This window comes from Parasteatoda tepidariorum, chromosome 7 (assembly GCF_043381705.1).
Source record: "Parasteatoda tepidariorum isolate YZ-2023 chromosome 7, CAS_Ptep_4.0, whole genome shotgun sequence".
Taxonomy (NCBI): Eukaryota; Metazoa; Arthropoda; class Arachnida; order Araneae; family Theridiidae; genus Parasteatoda; species Parasteatoda tepidariorum.
In genome coordinates, this window is record NC_092210.1 from 27,134,517 (window position 1) to 27,152,656 (window position 18,140).

The 18,140-nt window shown below is 30.4% G+C and overlaps 1 protein-coding gene across 2 annotated transcripts in view; it reads left to right on the forward strand.

The window, feature by feature from the left end:
• Window positions 1–17,937, forward strand: part of LOC107441695 (space blanket) — a 53,401-nt gene extending 35,464 nt beyond the window's left edge. For both annotated transcript variants that reach the window (XM_043047197.2, XM_043047198.2), the window contains exons 3-4: window positions 7,920–8,081; window positions 16,151–17,937. In XM_043047197.2, coding sequence (XP_042903131.1) covers window positions 7,920–8,081; window positions 16,151–16,347 — 359 coding nt within the window. In that variant the 3' untranslated portion in view covers window positions 16,348–17,937. The remainder of the gene's footprint in view (window positions 1–7,919; window positions 8,082–16,150) is intronic.
• The last annotated feature ends 203 nt before the right edge of the window (window positions 17,938–18,140 follow it).

The window sequence follows — 18,140 nt, forward strand, 5'->3', positions numbered from 1 at the left end:
TAAATCCTTAAAATGTAATGCTAAATGCAATGCAATATATTCTAAATTTCAGTTTATAGCTTTTTATCACTCACATCCTGTCTTTTTAGGCACCTTTGACTTTTGTGCCAAGATTCAACCATAAACAGGGGAAAGTGGGTTAACAAGATTCGAAGGCCTATTGGAGTTTATAACTGTTTGACCTAGAAATTTTCATACTTTATCAAGATATTTACGGTTCAGTTGTGTACCAGTGTGTATCAGTCCTGAAAAGTCATGGATGTACTACTTTTTGTTATAAATGATTTTGTTTCTAGACAAAGTCAAAGTACCCAATCTTACCTCCTTACTGGGATAAGACAGACACTTGTTTACTCTATGGGGAATTTAAAAATACTAGAATGTCAAGGAAAAAGCCGACATTTCTATTTTACATGACAATTTAAGAATATTATGCATCTAATTTTCAAGTGATGTAGTATGTATAGTTATCCTCTTAATCCGCTGCTTTGCAGCTTTCGTAAGCTGCAAAGCTGTCGAAGCATTCGTAAGCTGCACTGATGTGTGTCACACATCAAGTTCCAACTTTCGTAAGCTGCATTGACGCTTACAAGCAGGGGAGGCATATCCTGATAGTAACCGGCATTACCATGAAAGAAAAGGTTAATCGAAACGGAACAGAACGCTGCTACTATTGGATTAAATCTTTATTGTTTGTTAGAATATGAATCGTTAGTAAATGTATAATAAGGTGTACTAAAAACAATTTTATAACTGTAATAACCAATAAATAGGGCTAGTTTAAAAAATTATTAATATTAGATCAGGGTTTAAGCTGAGTCTAAAAATTCATTAGCAAAAAAGCTAAAATCTGAAAAAAAGTTTTAGCAAAATGCTAAAATGCCATTAGGCTTATAAAATTACTTTATATCAAACAAGTACTGTAAGTTATCTGACAAAGAATAGCTTAATGTACAAGAATATCAAAAAGAATACCTATAACAAAAAAAAAACACATTTATTATTTATCAAAATATTTTGGTTCATACATTTTGGTTTTCGTGAACGCTAGCGTCATGGTTCTTCTTGCGAAAGATATTTAGATTTTTTCTCCTTCTTTTTTGATCAAGTTTTTTTCATGGATGTTAGCGTCATGGTTTTTCGCGGAAGCTTTTTATTTAATGGAATTTAGTAAAATCCTTTAGCAAAAATGCGAAAATGCTTTGTTGAATTTTAGCATTTTTGAGGGGTCTTTTCGCATTTTGCGAAAAAAGCTACCGTAGCGGAAACCCTGTATTAGATAGTTGACATGGCAAAAGAAACTTATCTTCGCAGACGACGGGAATTAATCATCAACAACAACTCACTAATATGGTAGATCCTGCTTTTTTTTTATTATTGAAAATTGCAATTCAGACTCTGTCCGCTTGAAAACTACTAATTTCAGCATAATCCAAGTACCCGGTCTTACCCCATCCTTCCTTATACATATCCTTATATGTAATATGGAAGTAGTACAGCACAAAATAAATACCTGTGCATTTTTTTAAAATACCGGATGACTTTCAATTTTGACCCTCCCNTCCAAATTTTTGAAAAAGAAAAAAAATACTTCTTCATTATGTCAAAACACAATTATGTGCCGAGTTTCGTGCCTGGGCGAGGCTTCTGGGGCGATATATTGTGATTACAGACAGACAGACAAACAGACACACACACAGCCGCGTTTATTATTATGTATAGATTACATAAATAAATATAGATACAAAACCATACTTTTAATACACTAAAGAAACTTAACAGTTAGTGCCATAGACATGAGTTTAGTTTCCTTCTATGCAGCATAAAGAAATACATTAAAAACAATATCTCAATTGTCAATAGAGAAATATGTATGATTTACCTCTCTTTTAACCCTCTCTGTAAATTCAAGATGATGAATAAAACTCGACTCAAGTTGGGGGGGAAAACATTAGACAAATTAAACTCAAACGCTAGGTCTAAACAACATTTCTTAAAACTATTTCCTGCTTCCCCCAAATTGTTTCAATATTCAACTAATCACGTACTGGCCTCAAAGTTTAGGACCTATTACATAAAAGTTTAATGGGTTAACATACTGGCTCTGTGAATTGATTTTGTGACTTGAGATTTTTTTCCAGAAAACTTCATGCCAGTTCACTTTTGGTGAAGGCAGTTAATGCCCTTAAATCCTTAAAATGTAATGCAATATATTCTAAATTTCAGTTTATAGCTTTTTATCACCGACATCCTGCCTTTTTAGGCACCTTTGACCTTTGTGCCAAGATTCTACCATAAGTAGGGGAAAGTGGGGTAACACCGGGTAGCTAAGATTCGAAGGCCTATTGGAGTTTATAACTGTTTGACCTAGAAATGTTCATACTTAATCAAGATATTTATTGTTCAGTTGTGTACCAGTGTGTATCAGTCCTGAAATGTCATGGAAGTACTACTTTTTGTTATGAATAATTTTGTTTCTGGAAAAAGTCAAAACAATCCAATTTACCTCCTTACTGGGATAAGACCAATTACACATGTTTACTCTATGGGGAATTTAAAAATACTAGAATTTCAGGGAAAACGCAGACATTTCTATTTTATATGACAATTTAGGAATATTATGCATCTAATTTTCAAGTGATGTAGTATGTAGTTATCCTCTTAATCCGCTGCTTTGCAGTTTTCGTAAGCTGCAAAGCTGTCGAAGCATTCGTAAGCTGCATTGATGTGTGTCACACAACAAGCTCCAGCTTTCGTAAGCTGCACTGACGCTTACAAGGAGGGAGGCATATCCTGATAGTAGCCGGCATTAACATGAAAGAAAAGGTTAATCGAAACGGAACAGAACAACGTTGCTACTATTGGACTAAATCCTTATTGTTTGTTAGGGTATGAATCTTTAGTAAATGTATAATAAGGTGTACTAAAAATAATTTTATAACTGTAATAACCAATAAATAGGGCTAGTTTAAAAGATTATTAATATTAGATAGTTGACATAGCAAAACAAACTTATCTTCACAGACGACGTGAATTAATCATCAACAACAACACACTAATATGGTAGATCCTGCTTTTTTTATTGAAAATTGCAATTAAGACTCTGTCCGCTAGAAAACAACTAATTTCAACATAATCTAAGTACCCGGTCTTGCCCCATCCTTCCATATAAATATCCTAATATGTAATATGGAAGTAGTACAACACAAAATAAATATCTGGGCAGTGCATAATGTGCTCTTTGCCGTGTTCATCTCTATAACCTTGGCTCAAAAAGCATTGCCAAATAAATATCGATGCATTTTTTTTAAAATACTGGACTTTCAGTTTTGATCCTCCCCCTAAACCTCGAGAGAAAAATATTTTTAATGAAAAATGAAAAATAAGCGCTTAATAGTTTAATATAAGAAACGTTTCCTGAAAATTTTAACAAAATCAAAAATATCTCCTCTTTAAGCCTTCCTAATTGGCCAATTTCTTAATGACTTTTAACCTGTAAGTTAAGAATACAATCTGATCATGCTTTCTACTTGTAAGACTGTATAATATAAGAGAACTAAAGAAAAAAAAAAGAAACATTGGTATAGTTTTTTTGGAGTTGTATTTTTTACGAAATGGGACATTTATTTTAAAGGCTTATTGCTTTCAGATATTTATTTTAGCAATAAAGTTATATAGGTATTTCGATTTCCGACGACCATAAAGGAACATGGAAGCACTGTCACGTTCGCCATACCTAGTTGACTACAAAAACACGATCACCATGGAAGAAAAAATCGACTGAATTGTCTCTACTATTAGAGGTTATTTTCCCTAGTGCTCCAACTTTTAGGAAGATCTTGTTAAACGGTTCGAAAAGTTAAAGAAATGCTTGACTTCTTATTTTAAGTTGCTTTTTTCTTGCTTTCTGAAGTTTCTTTTTTCTTCTTCTTTTCACTAAATCGATTTATACGTGAGAGGTAAGCTACGTTGTTTAGAATAGTAATGATTTTTGGTTAAACTGAATGACATTCTGTTATTTTGTCGCTGATTAGGTTTTGTGCTAACGAAGTTTATTTTTATGAAAAAACGATTGAAAGAACTTGTTCGGAGTCAGGAGATTCCATCAAGTCATTGCAACAAACGATTTTTTTTAAAGTAAATTTAATTCATCCAGTATCGTTTATAAAAACGATTTTTTTAGAAGTAAATTTAATTCATCCAGTATCGTTTATAAAAACGATTGTTTTAAAAGTAAATTTAATTCATCCAGTATCGTTTATAAAAACGATTTTTTTAAAAGTAAATTTATTTCATCCAGTATCGTGTATAAAAACGATTTTTTTAAAAGTAAATTTAATTCATCCAGTATCGTTTATAAAAACGATTTTCTTTCAAAACTTAGTTTGTGTACTTTAAGAAGAATTGGCTTTATCAATCCAGGCCGTAAGCATTTAGAAGACTCGTCGCAAATACGGTAATCGATGCGAAAGTACGAGATCCCCAATAAACAACGGCACAAGTAGTCGATGACCTGGCTAAGATCACGAATGGAACACAGCCATAACCAATCGGTTGAATAGTTCCTGAGAAATCTAATTTTAAATTGACGACTTATTTAAAAATTCGATTTCTCTGGAACTATTCAACGATTTCGCTCAAATTCTGCATTTTGAATATTTTGCATTTGCATACAGTAAAATTACATACTTCAAAACTGATGTAAAAAATTGTATACCTTACAATTCAAAATTTTTTCGACTATTATTTAATAAAATAATAAAAAAGAATAAATATTATTTAATTCTTTTTGTTTGCTTATAATTATCTTTGGATAAACGAATTTTATAATTGTGTACAAAAATTTTTCAATTCGCTTAAAAATTTCTCGAGTTAAGGCGCGCAAAAAGTAAAATTAGTATTAAGGGATCCAAAATTCGGACCGCTGTCCTGGTCAAACAATTGGAACCATATTTCTCAGATTGCTGCTAACCCCTATATTTTGGGGGTCAGAAATCCGAATCCGTCGAAGAAAAAAAAAAGTCATGTATATTCAGAGAAAGTACGTTTTTGTGCCTGATTTTGTAGCTTAAAATATCGTCTGCACTAATAAATAAGCATATTTGAGGTTACCCCTTCGTATCATTAAGAATCCTAAGACGTGAAGATTCGATCATTATATCAAAAGTTATTAAGAGGGATTCTATTTTTTTTTTTTTACGTACTGCACTGTACACTGCACTGTGCACTTTACAGCAAAATAAAATTTCAAAAACTATATTTTTCAAATCAATTAAAAAGGAGAAAATAAAAAAATAAATAAATTTATTTTTCTCACACTTTAAACAAAAAATACAGAAAAAAACACTTTCAAAAGAACCTGAGGAAATTTCCAGTGATAGAAACTTTTCAGCTAGCTCAATGCTTAGAGCGTAATAAGACAGGCAGCTGGAGTCCCGCAGTGGACTGATCGTTAAGACACGGTTCCCACCAGATCACCGAAGTCTAGCATCACTGGCTACGGTCAGTGTGCGGGTGGGTGACCACTTGGATCAGCCTGCGNGGGGACCGGGGGTGTGCTGTATTGGTCCTCGTTAAACTGTACTACCGTAAAGCGCTCGACTTCGCGCAGGTCGTCGGGCTACCGAGGCGGGGGTGCCACCCCCTCCGCAGAGGATCAAAATTGTGGTGGCATGTCTTCGGATCATCATCCGGGATGTTTCCCAGACCGTCGCCAATAGCCCATTGTGTAGCTCTAGTGCGACGTAAATTAACAACAACAGCGACAAGCAGCTGGAACCGACACTGTAAGGAAATCTGGTATCGAGTCGGTATCGGCAATATAACCCATTTCTATCAGCACAATAATATTGCATGACCCTTTTCAGTTTTATCGAGACATTTAATTTTTTTCGATAGCGGCCCGTTTCAAAAACGATGCCAAAACAAAAAAAAATTTTATAAAAAAAATTATGATAATTGAAATTTCAATAAGCCTTTTAATTGAGTTTTGAACAAATATAGAATCGGGTAAATATGGGATGATTTAAAAAAATAATTCCATTTTGAGGCAGACAATTTAGTAATTCTAATCTATTAATTTGATTGAATTCAAATAAATTAGTTCAAATAATTTGGTTATAATAAGTTTTGATTTTAATTAATCCGTTGACCCATTTTTACTTTGAATTAAATAAGTGATTTTAATTTGATTGAATTATGTCCATTCATTTTGTCACTCGATCGCTGATTCCAGTTTGTCTAATTGAATTGACTAATTTTAACGAGCTAATTCGTAATAAATATAAGGTTTATGGATTACAATCGAAAGAATTTATTAATGAAAAAGTTTTTTTATTTGCGTTAGTTCAAATGAAATCCGATGCCACATTTTCGCAATCGAATGAAAACTTTAATGTAGTCCAAACCAACAATTTAAGTTCGAATCAGATATTTAATTCTAATTTCTAATTTGGATCAGATATTTAATTCTAATTTCTAATTTGGATCAGATATTTAATTCTAATTTCTACCAGATATTTAATTCGGATCAGATATTTAATTCTACTTTCTAATTCGAATCAGATATTTAATTCCAATTTCTAATTCGGATCAGATATTTAATTCTAATTTCTAATTCGGATTAGATATTTAATTCTAATTTCTAATTCGGATCAGATATTTAATTCCAATTTCTAATTCGGATCAGATATTTAATCTGATGATTCAAATATAAGGTTTACAAATTTGAATAATTGAAATGAATTGAAACGTCTGGATGAAATCATTTCGGTATTTATGATGATTCGTTTTGCCGAACTGTTTAATGTAATAATTGCAATAAACTGTATAAACTCTTGATGAGCAGTCACAGAAGAAAATTTTTTTTCCGCAAGAGGAGTCTTAACGGATATTTTCACATCACTGATTTCAAATCTGCAATCGGCTTCTCTCTCTAAGCAACTATTTTTTAATGAAATTTTTAGTTCATTTTTTTTGTCGAAGTGTACAAATTTAAAAACGTTATATATAACGGGGGGAACTCATAAATATCGTAACAAACTTCGAGGGGAGTTCGGCCACATTACCAGGGTTAAAATTGCATGGGAGCGCATACCTGAAGATGCCGCCGTACGCCGCTTGTGGCACTTTCCTATTATGAACTGTTTCCTCGTGTGCTTCTGAATAAGTTATAATAAGGAAGCACTCCTAGGCGCATACGATGACATTTCCGGGCATGGGTTTTTATGCAAGTTTAATCCTGATGATGTACCCTCTAACATCCCTATAAGTTTATCGCAACATTTAAGCAAACGTCAGTTATATATAACGTTTTTAAACTTGAACATTTAAGCAAAACATTGACTAAAAATGTAAATTTTCTTAAAAATGTGTTGCTTTAGGAGCAAAAATTATTTCAGATCTGAAATTCCCATATCCGAATTAGGTAATGTAGTATATACTAAGTACTGTAGTATATACTATTCAAAATAATTATTAAAGCAATTATAAACTATACTTCCAGTGGAAAAATGCGCTATTCAGCTGAAAATCCAAAAGGAATTGAAACAAAATAAACAATGAAGAAATGAAAATTATGAAAAAATACGACAACCGAAGCTAACGTCGTCAGAGGGAACCAGCTCCGGAAGACATAAATGCAAAACCTTTTCTATCGAGAGAGCACGACAATCTCTAGATAGAAAAGGTTTTGCATTTATGGCTTCCGGAGCTGGTACCACCTGAAGACGTCAGCTTCGGTTGTCGTATTTTTTCATAATTTTCAATTTTCATTGTTTCTTTCGTAATGTAGTATATGTACGAGTACAAATGCAACTGAAAATTTGTTCCTCAGTGTAATTTGTTTTTATGAATTATCGTTAGTACGCATTTGGCTTTGTTAGTGCTTCGAAAAATTGTTCTTTTTTTATGATCCTTAGTGTCGGGAACTTGCTTGCCTCTTCATGGAAAGGAGTTCTATCAGCCGTGCCAAAAAGATGACGATTGTGGATTCGGTCTTGTGTGCGCTGACTCTGGGAACTTCTCACCATCGAAGACTTGCCAGTTGGATGGTAAATCTATACTCAAGAAGAAAGGTTTCAGTAAGTCTAGTTTAACATTTTTCTTTTTGATAAGTTGTAACGTATTTTATCATATATAAATGGCCTTAGTTTGTCATATTTTAATTAATTCATTTGTGATATCAAAATACATCCCTGTGATTTTAATAAAATGAATCAAGTCGTATTCAAACTAGATTACGGTACGTAATATACTTTAAAATTTGTTCTTGATAATTAGGGTAGTAATGATTAATGTCGAGAAAAATATATTTAAATTGCTTAATACAGCACAAGTTACATAAAAAAAGTCATTAATGACTAGTAATTGTTGAATTTTTAAATTAATCTTCATCTTAGTCACTTTGTACTGAGTTTTCTCAGTTTGTCCAATCCACAAAGATGCGTCTATTCTATAAAGTTAGAATCTTCGGGAAAAAGATGAATGACACGCTCTTCGTAAAATCGTAACTTACCAGGGGAACAAATTTTATGTAAATAATAGATTTCTAAACTGATGTTAGTTTTGCCCCTAATACTACAAATTTTTTCAAATGACATTTTTTAGTCTATTTTTGTCGAAATGCACAAGTTCAAAAAAGTTTTATGTAATAGAGGATTGCTCAAATGTTGCGACAAACTTCTAGGGGAGTTAGTGCACATCATCTCATCAGGATTAAAATTGCATAGCAATCAGTGCAAAGATATGTTTCCCCGTAAGCGACTAGAGGCTCTTTTCTAGTATGACCTGTTCAGAAACATACAAGTGTTCAAAATAGAAAAGAAATAGAAAAGCGCTTTAGCAGCGTATGACACATTTTTCCCATGCAATTTTCATCCTCATGACGTGCCCAATGTTGAGACAAACATCCCCTAAATGTTTGTCACAAATATATATAATATATATATATATAATATAATATATGAAATAACAGGTAGTTGAAAAGACAACCTCATCCTTCCTTTCCTTCTACGCCATTAGGCGATTTTTCTTTTTTTTTTCCCCGGTGTGTGATGAGATGGAGATTTCCGACGCCACAGCTAGCCTCCGTTAAGCTTAGTTCCTAAGGGATAGAAATGCTTAAGATTCCTCCACGAATCCAATCCTGCTTGGCTTGAAATAACAGGGCTACATCCCNGTTACACTCAATTTGCGCTTTTGTTTTCATATTTTGTAATCTGGCAATCTTGTTGCGAAAATATTTTTAAATCATTCTTGAAAAATTTCCCGTTCATGTAAGTACATCTGATTTTGCTACTCGCTTTGTAGTTTTTGTTTTGTTTTATACTGTTTGTTTTATATGTTTTCTTTCTATTTTATCTCATTTTCTGCCTTTACGTGTTATTTTTACTTAATGTGTTCTATTTTATTTGTTGTAATTTTTGTAAAAAAAATTTTTTGAGTGCTCCTCACACTATTGTATTAATATATTTTGCTTTGGCTATATTGATACAATATCAGAAAGCACTCTTTTTTGCGGATATAATCGTGTGGGCTGATGAAAAGATTATATCTTTTATTTTCCGGTTTTTTTTAAAAATTTCATCCTTTTTTTTTTAAATCATTTGTTTGTTATTTTTTCATTATTATTTCTCCCCCCCCTTTTTTTTTTTGCATATGTCTATAATTTTCCTTTGTTTTATCTTCATTTTGAACTTATATATACATATATGTAGATAGATAGATGTTAAACCTGCACATTTTGACAAAAAATGGATTAAAAAAGTCATTTAAGGAAAAACAACGTATCTTGGAGAGAGAAACTGATTACGTATTTGAAATCAGTGATACAATTGTATATAAAATGTGTTAAAAAATTTTCGTGCAACAGGAAACAAAAAAATGTTCCCCAGAGAAATTTATGAATCGGTACTCGGTGCTAATTAACAAAACTATGTCATGCGCAAAGCTGACAGGCATGTGCAAAAGCATTGAAAAAAATTAAATTTTTTTATTATTAGTTGCATTTTTTTAGAAACTTTAAATTGTTAGATTAAGAAAAATAGGTTTTTCGAAATTATTTTAACTCATCGAAAGATGTATCAGTTAAAATTCAGTATCACTATAGGTTTCAAAAATGATTCTAATGATCGCAGTCAACGCAAGGCAGTTAAGACTTATAGCAGAACAAGAGAGCACGATCAAGTAATTTTCCCGAGAAGTCTGCATCTTAATCAAATTTTAAAAGTGCGTCGCAGGTGGCCAAAATTTAAACACAACTTATGGCTAGCATCTTGCAAAATAATTTACAAGATATTCCAGAATCACTGCTTTTAGATATATCTTTTTTGTCATAAATACGTCATTAAAACATATACAATAGAGGTTCACAAACTGATATTTAAGTGGAAAGAAAAATAATCAAAAATTAACGAATGTTTATTGAAGTGAGTGAAGGTGGAATTAAAAACATAATATCAAAACCTGTATGATTGTGAACTGACGCTGATAGACGTTTCTAAAGTTAAAATTATGTAATCGTCATTCATTCAGCAATCAAACTGTTTTTGATACTTTTAATCCCACTATCAATGATATTCATTTCGATAATAATTCGTCAGATTTTGACAACATATTTTATTTTAGTTTCTTACACGAATGCAAAGTTGTGACCCTTAATGAGTAAACTCTTATGATTTCATTTTTGATAAAGAGATGAAAAATGATAATAAACGGCGGTAATTACGAAACACCGGTATATTAAAATGATAAATACAAAATTCATTTGAATGCCTGTCCTTTACGATTCCATATAAGATCTAAAGGTCATAAATTTCATTATATATAAATTAACTAAATTTAACTGCTTACATTTTCTTAAAATTTCAACGGTAGTTTTTAAGCCAAAACAATTTTACTTCTCCGGAAAAAAGTTTTTTTTTTCAATCTATTATTTTTTGCTTTCATAGAAACGAATTAGGTTTCAAAAACAAAAGGTTAAAGTCAGGATCTTGCATCTGGAAAGAATGGAACTCATAATGATACAAATCTTTTAAAATTGGAAAAGTAATTGCTTTTTGGGATTAGAAAACTTTCAATTTAGAGTCATTCTTTTCCAATAACCATTAGCTTTAAAACATAATCACAATACAATTACGTCGTACAGAAACCAAACGACGAAATGATAAAAATAAAATTTAAGAATTGAATGAAGTTCTTTAGTTTTATAGGTTTAGGGGTACCTAATTTTAATAAGGAAATGTTTTATTCTAATTATTTTCGAAATGTATTTTAATGACTAAGTGCATTAGTATATTTTTTCTTTGTTTTTCTAAAAAAAAAAAAAAAGTACGTAATTTTTTAATTCATGTTTTATTTGTTTCTGAATTCTTTTCGAAATTCAAATAAAAGTTTCTAAAATACTTTGATGATCTTCATTCTTAACCTTGTATACAAAAAAAAAAAAAAAAAAAATCAAAAATTTTTTTAAAAAATCTGGCATTCTTGTGGGTTATACTTCTGTAAAGCGAGATGCCTAATTATGAGATTTAAATGTATTTTAAACATATAATTTTACGAAAAAGTTTAACTATTTTAAAATTATGTAATTATCTACATTTTATTGATTATTTACGCCAGACTGTGTAATTCACACGTTTGGAGTGGCATCTAGTCTCGTTTTTAATTTGATTTTAATGCATGCATGAGCTGGAAATGAATGAGCTGAAATAGGGTTTCCTTTAAAATTGAAACAGAAAAGGAAGAACATAACCGATAAGAATGGTTATCATAGAAACATGAAACATATTTCTTCATTGCTGAATTTGGTTATTTTCTTTCGTTGCGAAATACAGTTCACGGGTCTGGAATGGAATATAGTCTAGGTTTTAATATGATTTTATTGCATGCATGAACTGAAAATGAATGAGCTGAAATTTGTTTTCCATTAAAATAAAAACTGGAAAGGAAGAAAACAACCGTTAAGAATGGTTCCCAGAAAAACATGAAAGATACTTCTTCATTGCTGAATTTGGTTATTTTCCTTCGATGCGAAATACAATTCACACGTCTGGAACGGCATTTAATCTAGTTTTTAATTTGATTTTAATGCATGCATGAACTGAAAATAAATGCTCTGAAATAGGGTTTCCATTAAAATTAAAACAGGAACGGAAGAACATAACCATTAAGCATGGTTATCAGAGAAGCATGAAACATACTTCTTCATTTCCGACTTTGGTTATTTTCATTCGATGAGAAATATAATTCACGAGTCTGGCATGGAATCTAGTCTAGTTTTTAATTATATTTTAATGCATGTATGTACTGAAAGTAAATTAGCTGAAATAGGGTTTCCATTAAAATTAAAACTGGAAAGGAAGAACTTCCAGTCAAGAATGGTTCCGTTAAGAACATTCTTAACAACTGTTAAGAATGGTTCTCAGAGAAACATGAAACATACTTCTTCATTGCTGAATTTGGTTACTTTTATTCGATGCGAAATACAATTCACACGTCTGGAACGGCATTTAATCTAGATTTTATTTTAATTTAGTGCATGCATGAACTGAAAATAAATGAGTTGAAATAGGGTTTCCATTAAAATTAAAACAGGAAAGGAAGAACATACATAACTATTAAGCATGGTTATCAGAGAAACATACTTCTTCATTGTTGAATTTGGTTACTTTTTTCGAAGCGAAATACTAATGGAATTTTCCATAAATTCATATCCTTTTCCTAATTCATTCATTAGATTGTTATTAGAAAAAAGAACTATGTTTTGAAATTTCTTTCATCACGAGAATATCAATTAAATAGTTTCATGAAAATAACGGAAATATTAAATAACTAATGGGTTATTAAGTGAATACAGATTTAATTACAGGTTTCGAAAATCATAACTGGTAAAAAAATAAATTCCTAACTCTCGGAACTCTTGTGACCCCTTCTACGGAACCTTAGGATTCAGCGGAACCCCATTTGGGAACAGCTGGTGTACATAGAGTCACGATAACTATTTCTGTGTCTATTTAAAAAAAATTCAAAATGCAATTGCTTTTTTTATTAATTCAATGCTGAAAAAAATTTTTAACTTTAAGACCATTACTTACAATCTGGAATTTTTCAAATTCATTTTGCAAAACTAAGTTACTATAAATCACACATACGTCCATCTAATAATTGGATTTAGGAAAAGAATTCTTTTTCGTAAAATCAAAACTGAAAGCAAAATCTCTTTTATTATACCTCCTCGTAGAATTTAAGCAACTTTTACGAGTTGTACGTGATAAAAGTAAATAACTCTATAATAGAAAATAAAGCACTTTAAGTCCGAAATAAAGCAATTGAAGAGGAAGTTTTTATTTTTAAAAAACTATTTTGGAGAGGCAATGTCTATATATTGTTATTATATATACAATTCAATTCGAAATTCCTTCGATTGTTTGTCCATACAGTGTTAAAATATAAAATAAAAAAAATTTAAAAATCGAATATAGTGTTTACTATATTTCATAAAATGTCTCAACTAGAGGAAAAAATTTAATTTCTAAAGAAGCAGTTTTTCTGTATCGAATTTTTCATCTCTATACGTTGCAAAATTTTATTATAAAGGAGACAAACTATTACATATTTTTATTTGTTTTGTGATACAACATTAGGGTAACAAACCAGTTTTATTTTATTTTATAACTGGCGTTGAATAGCCAACTCTATTCTGTGTTTATGGCTATCAGTGTTCAACTCCGTAAACTTGTAATTTTGATCCAGATCCAGAAGACAAGGGAACTCCTGGATCAAGTATTGGGGCAAATTAGTCTTCATGGGGAACTTTTTGATTGAATTAACTTGCATTTTCGTGACATGGAGAGGAAAACCACGAAATCCTCCCATGGATAGATTAAAGTTTTCATACGAGTTAAAGTTAATTTTAAATAATTTTTTCAGAAAAATTATGACCATATTAACATTCAAAGTTATCTGATATTAGTTATCTTAGGTTATTTATTAAAAAGGAATAAATTCTATTAAAATAAAATTCATAATAGCATTTACTTTTTAGATGTCTTTTTTTTTAAAATTGATAAATTTTATGTTACATTATTGGTTAGAAAACTCAAACCTTAAATTTTATTAGATATAAACGTGATAGACAATGCTTAAATTTTACATAAACCTGCTTGGAGAGGTCAAAACTTTTCTTCATTTTAGAAATGAACCCTGTTGTGCTTACTGTATTTAGAGCTTAATAAATGCCTTACATTAATGCAATTTTTTTAATAATTTAGAATTTAATTTTTGGAAAAGGCCGCATATTTTCAAAAGTGGCCACTAATAAAATTACCCCTGGCCGTAAAAAATTTTCTAATTTCGCCCTAAAACATTTGTGTTCTTTTGATGAAATTGGAATGACATAAACGTGGCATTATCTAAGTTATACAACATCTAATATTCTTAAAAAAGCCTTGGTGGTTGATGTAGGCTCCTTGATACAAATTTTTAACTTCAAAAAATCTCAAGAGAAATTAAAAATGCCAAACACGTTATCAAAAAGTAGTCATTTCTGGTTGCCAAAACAGGAGATCACGAAAAAATGGTCTAGGGATGATTTTGGGCCAAACCTATTGCACACAAACAATAACACATTTACCAGACGTGTTGTTTCAAGTATATGATTACATTAAAAAAATTATTTAGATAACGGTTGATTTTCCATTTTAGTCAATGGCATTCTGTCTAAAAAGTTTAATAAAATCAGTTTTTAAACTTTTTACAGCAAAACAATTACAGCAAAAAATAGTTAATAACCTAAATTCTGTCACAATGAATAATGTTATCATACCTCGTACAATTTTCTTTATTAACGAAATACTTTGTCTGAAGCCTACAAAATGAATAATTTCAATTCTGAATTAATTTTTTTTAACGCAATCTTTAGTAAATTCAATAGCTACGCTATAATTTTTTCTAACTAATCAAAATATTAAGTTTGAAGTTAGTTTTAAACAAAAGAAGAAAAAAAAGATATTTTATCACATTTATGCACAAGGTCATAGGAGAACGGAAGATTATTTTTCATACGTAGAAGGATAATTTTTTTCCGTTTTGGAAAAAAAACTTAAAATTTACCTTTTTTTTAAAAAATTATTTAAAAATTGCAGAAAATAAGATTTTTTACTGAAGCTTAATTATTTTCATTGAAGCTTTAGCGCAGTACCATAACTGAAACCTAATATTTTTCCGGCTCATTAACGGAGAAAAGGACAATATGAATTTATGAGCCGATGTGGCTCAGGTGATAGAACTTTCGCCTCCCAATCAGGTAATCCAGGATCGAATCCCAACGTTGGCTGGTTGATACGAATTTTGCTCTCGCATCAACTACAGTGCTGACGTAAAATATCCTCATGGGTTAGAATTCCTTTGCCATTGCGCTAACCGTGGGAGATTTTCGTGGTTTTCCTCTCAGTCGATCTTACTGGTTTCTCTACTTTTCATAACATAACAAAAGCTTAAAATCGTCAATCAATTAATCAAAATCATTTACTTAATGACTAAAATTAATTAATCAGCATAATAAGTTTACCAACAGGAATAAATCCATAGTTAACAGTATGTCGTTTATTAATTTAAGTCATGAAATTACTTTAAAAACAAATAGTTTCTATAAAAATGAATACTTAAAATAAATCAGTAATGAATGATATGCATCAATTGAATCAAAGAACAATTTTTAATTTTAAAGCCATGCATTGTGAATAGAAATGTATATTTCAGAAAGGACAAATTAAAACAAACCCAAGAAAATTCAAGTGACAAGTGCTTAAAATGTATCAAATATTTTATTTTAAATAAAGATTTAGGTAGTATAAAAGAATAATTTGTCATTTTATAAAATTGGTTATCTCGATTACAAGTTATTATACTTGAAAATTTTTTTCTACTTATACACAACGATCAATCAAATTAAAGATTATTATTGTCACTAAATAAATCATTATTACAATATATGCATTACCATATTTGAAAAATGCTTGTATGAACCCTGATTCGGCAAGTAGTATTTTTTAATCACTAGCGAATTTTGATTCTGATTTTGAAAAATGAGATCAAGCCCAGACGATTACAAAATATTTTTGTTTAAATTATTTTGAAATTTTGATTTTAGGTGATGAATGCCTCACTAGCTCAGATTGTGACACCGATAATGGCCTTTGTTGTCAGGTAATGCGCCGTCATCGCATGGCACCAAAGCGGCTATGCTACTACTTTCAAGATCCAGACAGTTGCATTGGAGAGGTAGTGACAAACCTGAAACCATTGAACTACATCCCCAATCCCTTCTTCAAAGCTCGTCTTGGATAAATCCTATTTTTTATCACTTGTATTATCTTGTCATTCTCATAGTTAAGCAAATCAAAGTTAACCTGTAATCTTTCTTCCCCCGAATAGCACACATACAACTGAAAAATGCTGTTTTGGTGTCAAATGAAAAGTGGTAAAAAAAAAGCTCTAAATTAATAGTGTTAAAGAACCGTTTAAATATTATGTAAGAGCACCTGTAGGGTGGTTAAGTAAACACAAAAAATTTTTACTCAAAATTTTATAAAGTAAATTAGAGAGTAAATGCCAAATTACATCTTTTATTTGAATTAAATCTTAAAATTAGATTACTTGATGACCTGTAATCTTAGCTTTGACAGTAAAAGTCAAAGCAAAAACAGGAGAGGATTGTTGTCAATTCTTACGTAAGCGTAAAAGGAGGGTTTGTGATTTGTTAATTTTTGTTGGCAAAGGGGGGAGCAGTATGAGTAACGCTTACGCAAGATAAGCTTAAAAGATAAGATAGCAGTTGAAATCTCCTTACTCTTAATTAACTTTAAATGAAAATAAATTTAACTAAGAAATTCGGATAAAAAATTACTCTATAAAAATATTATTAATTATAAAATATACATTATTAATTGTAAAAATATATTATTACTAGTTATTAAAAATATATATTTGAAAAAAAAATGGAAAAAAGTCTTATTACAATGTTTAAAAATGTTATGAAATTTATTAAAATGTTAATTTCATTCCATGCAAAATTAAATCTTTTATTTGAATTAAATCCTAAAATTCATAAAATTATATTATTACAGTAATAATCAAAGTTAAAGCGAAAAACAAGGGGCAGTGTACTTACCTAAGCAAGGCAGAAGGTTCATAATTCGTTTATTTTTGTTGACAAAATAGGAGAGTTAATTTAAAATGGCAAAAAACATGCTCATGATTTGCTGACAAATTTTCTTTAAACTGTTAAAGTGCACGCACAACGCATAATTTATTTAATCAGATGTCAATTGTTGTTATTCAGGTATATTCTGATACGCTAGAATTATTTTCCTCTTTAATATTAGGATCTGAAAATGATCAATGAAAAACATGAATACTTTCCCTTTTTATGGGGGATATTTGTATACTTTTTCTATTGGCCTTAGAATTTTTAATGGGCTTAATAGAATATACAACATGAAGTACCAGTGCAAAATGAAGAAATAATATTTTGTAATTTCAAATTGTTCAATTCAAACTTTTCAGATATACTATTCATTTAATAGATACAATATATTATTTATTGTACCTAAGTTTTCTTCCCTTTTAAAGTAACTTAGGAATTATTGAGTCTGTAAAGAACAATATCAATTTCAACAAACAGGTTGGGAGTATAGTTCGTTCACCAGGAGTTGGCACTTGGCTCCACCTCCTCGGACGCTGAGTTCATCTCCGCGCTTGAAATTGAGACAACCGTTAATGCGCGCAAAACACAAACAGTGAATTATTTTTCAGTCACTTCACTCTATCATCTATTATACCTTTCGTTTCTTTAGCTAATTAAATATATTTTAAATTTAAAAACTGCTGTTTTCCCAGCAAAATATCTCAAAAAGGACAAAATTTTCACTCAAAAGAGTGAAATATCATCAAATTTATGAAATANCGATTATCAAACCAGTTGCAGAGAATAAAAACATATGCATTTTTAATTCATTATTTAGTTTCGTTGGAACTAGTAAATTTACAAGATTGTGAAGTTTACTAGTTTTTGATGTTTCAAAATTTCCTTTAACATTGAATAGCAGCATTCAAATATTGTATATTCATATATGCATATA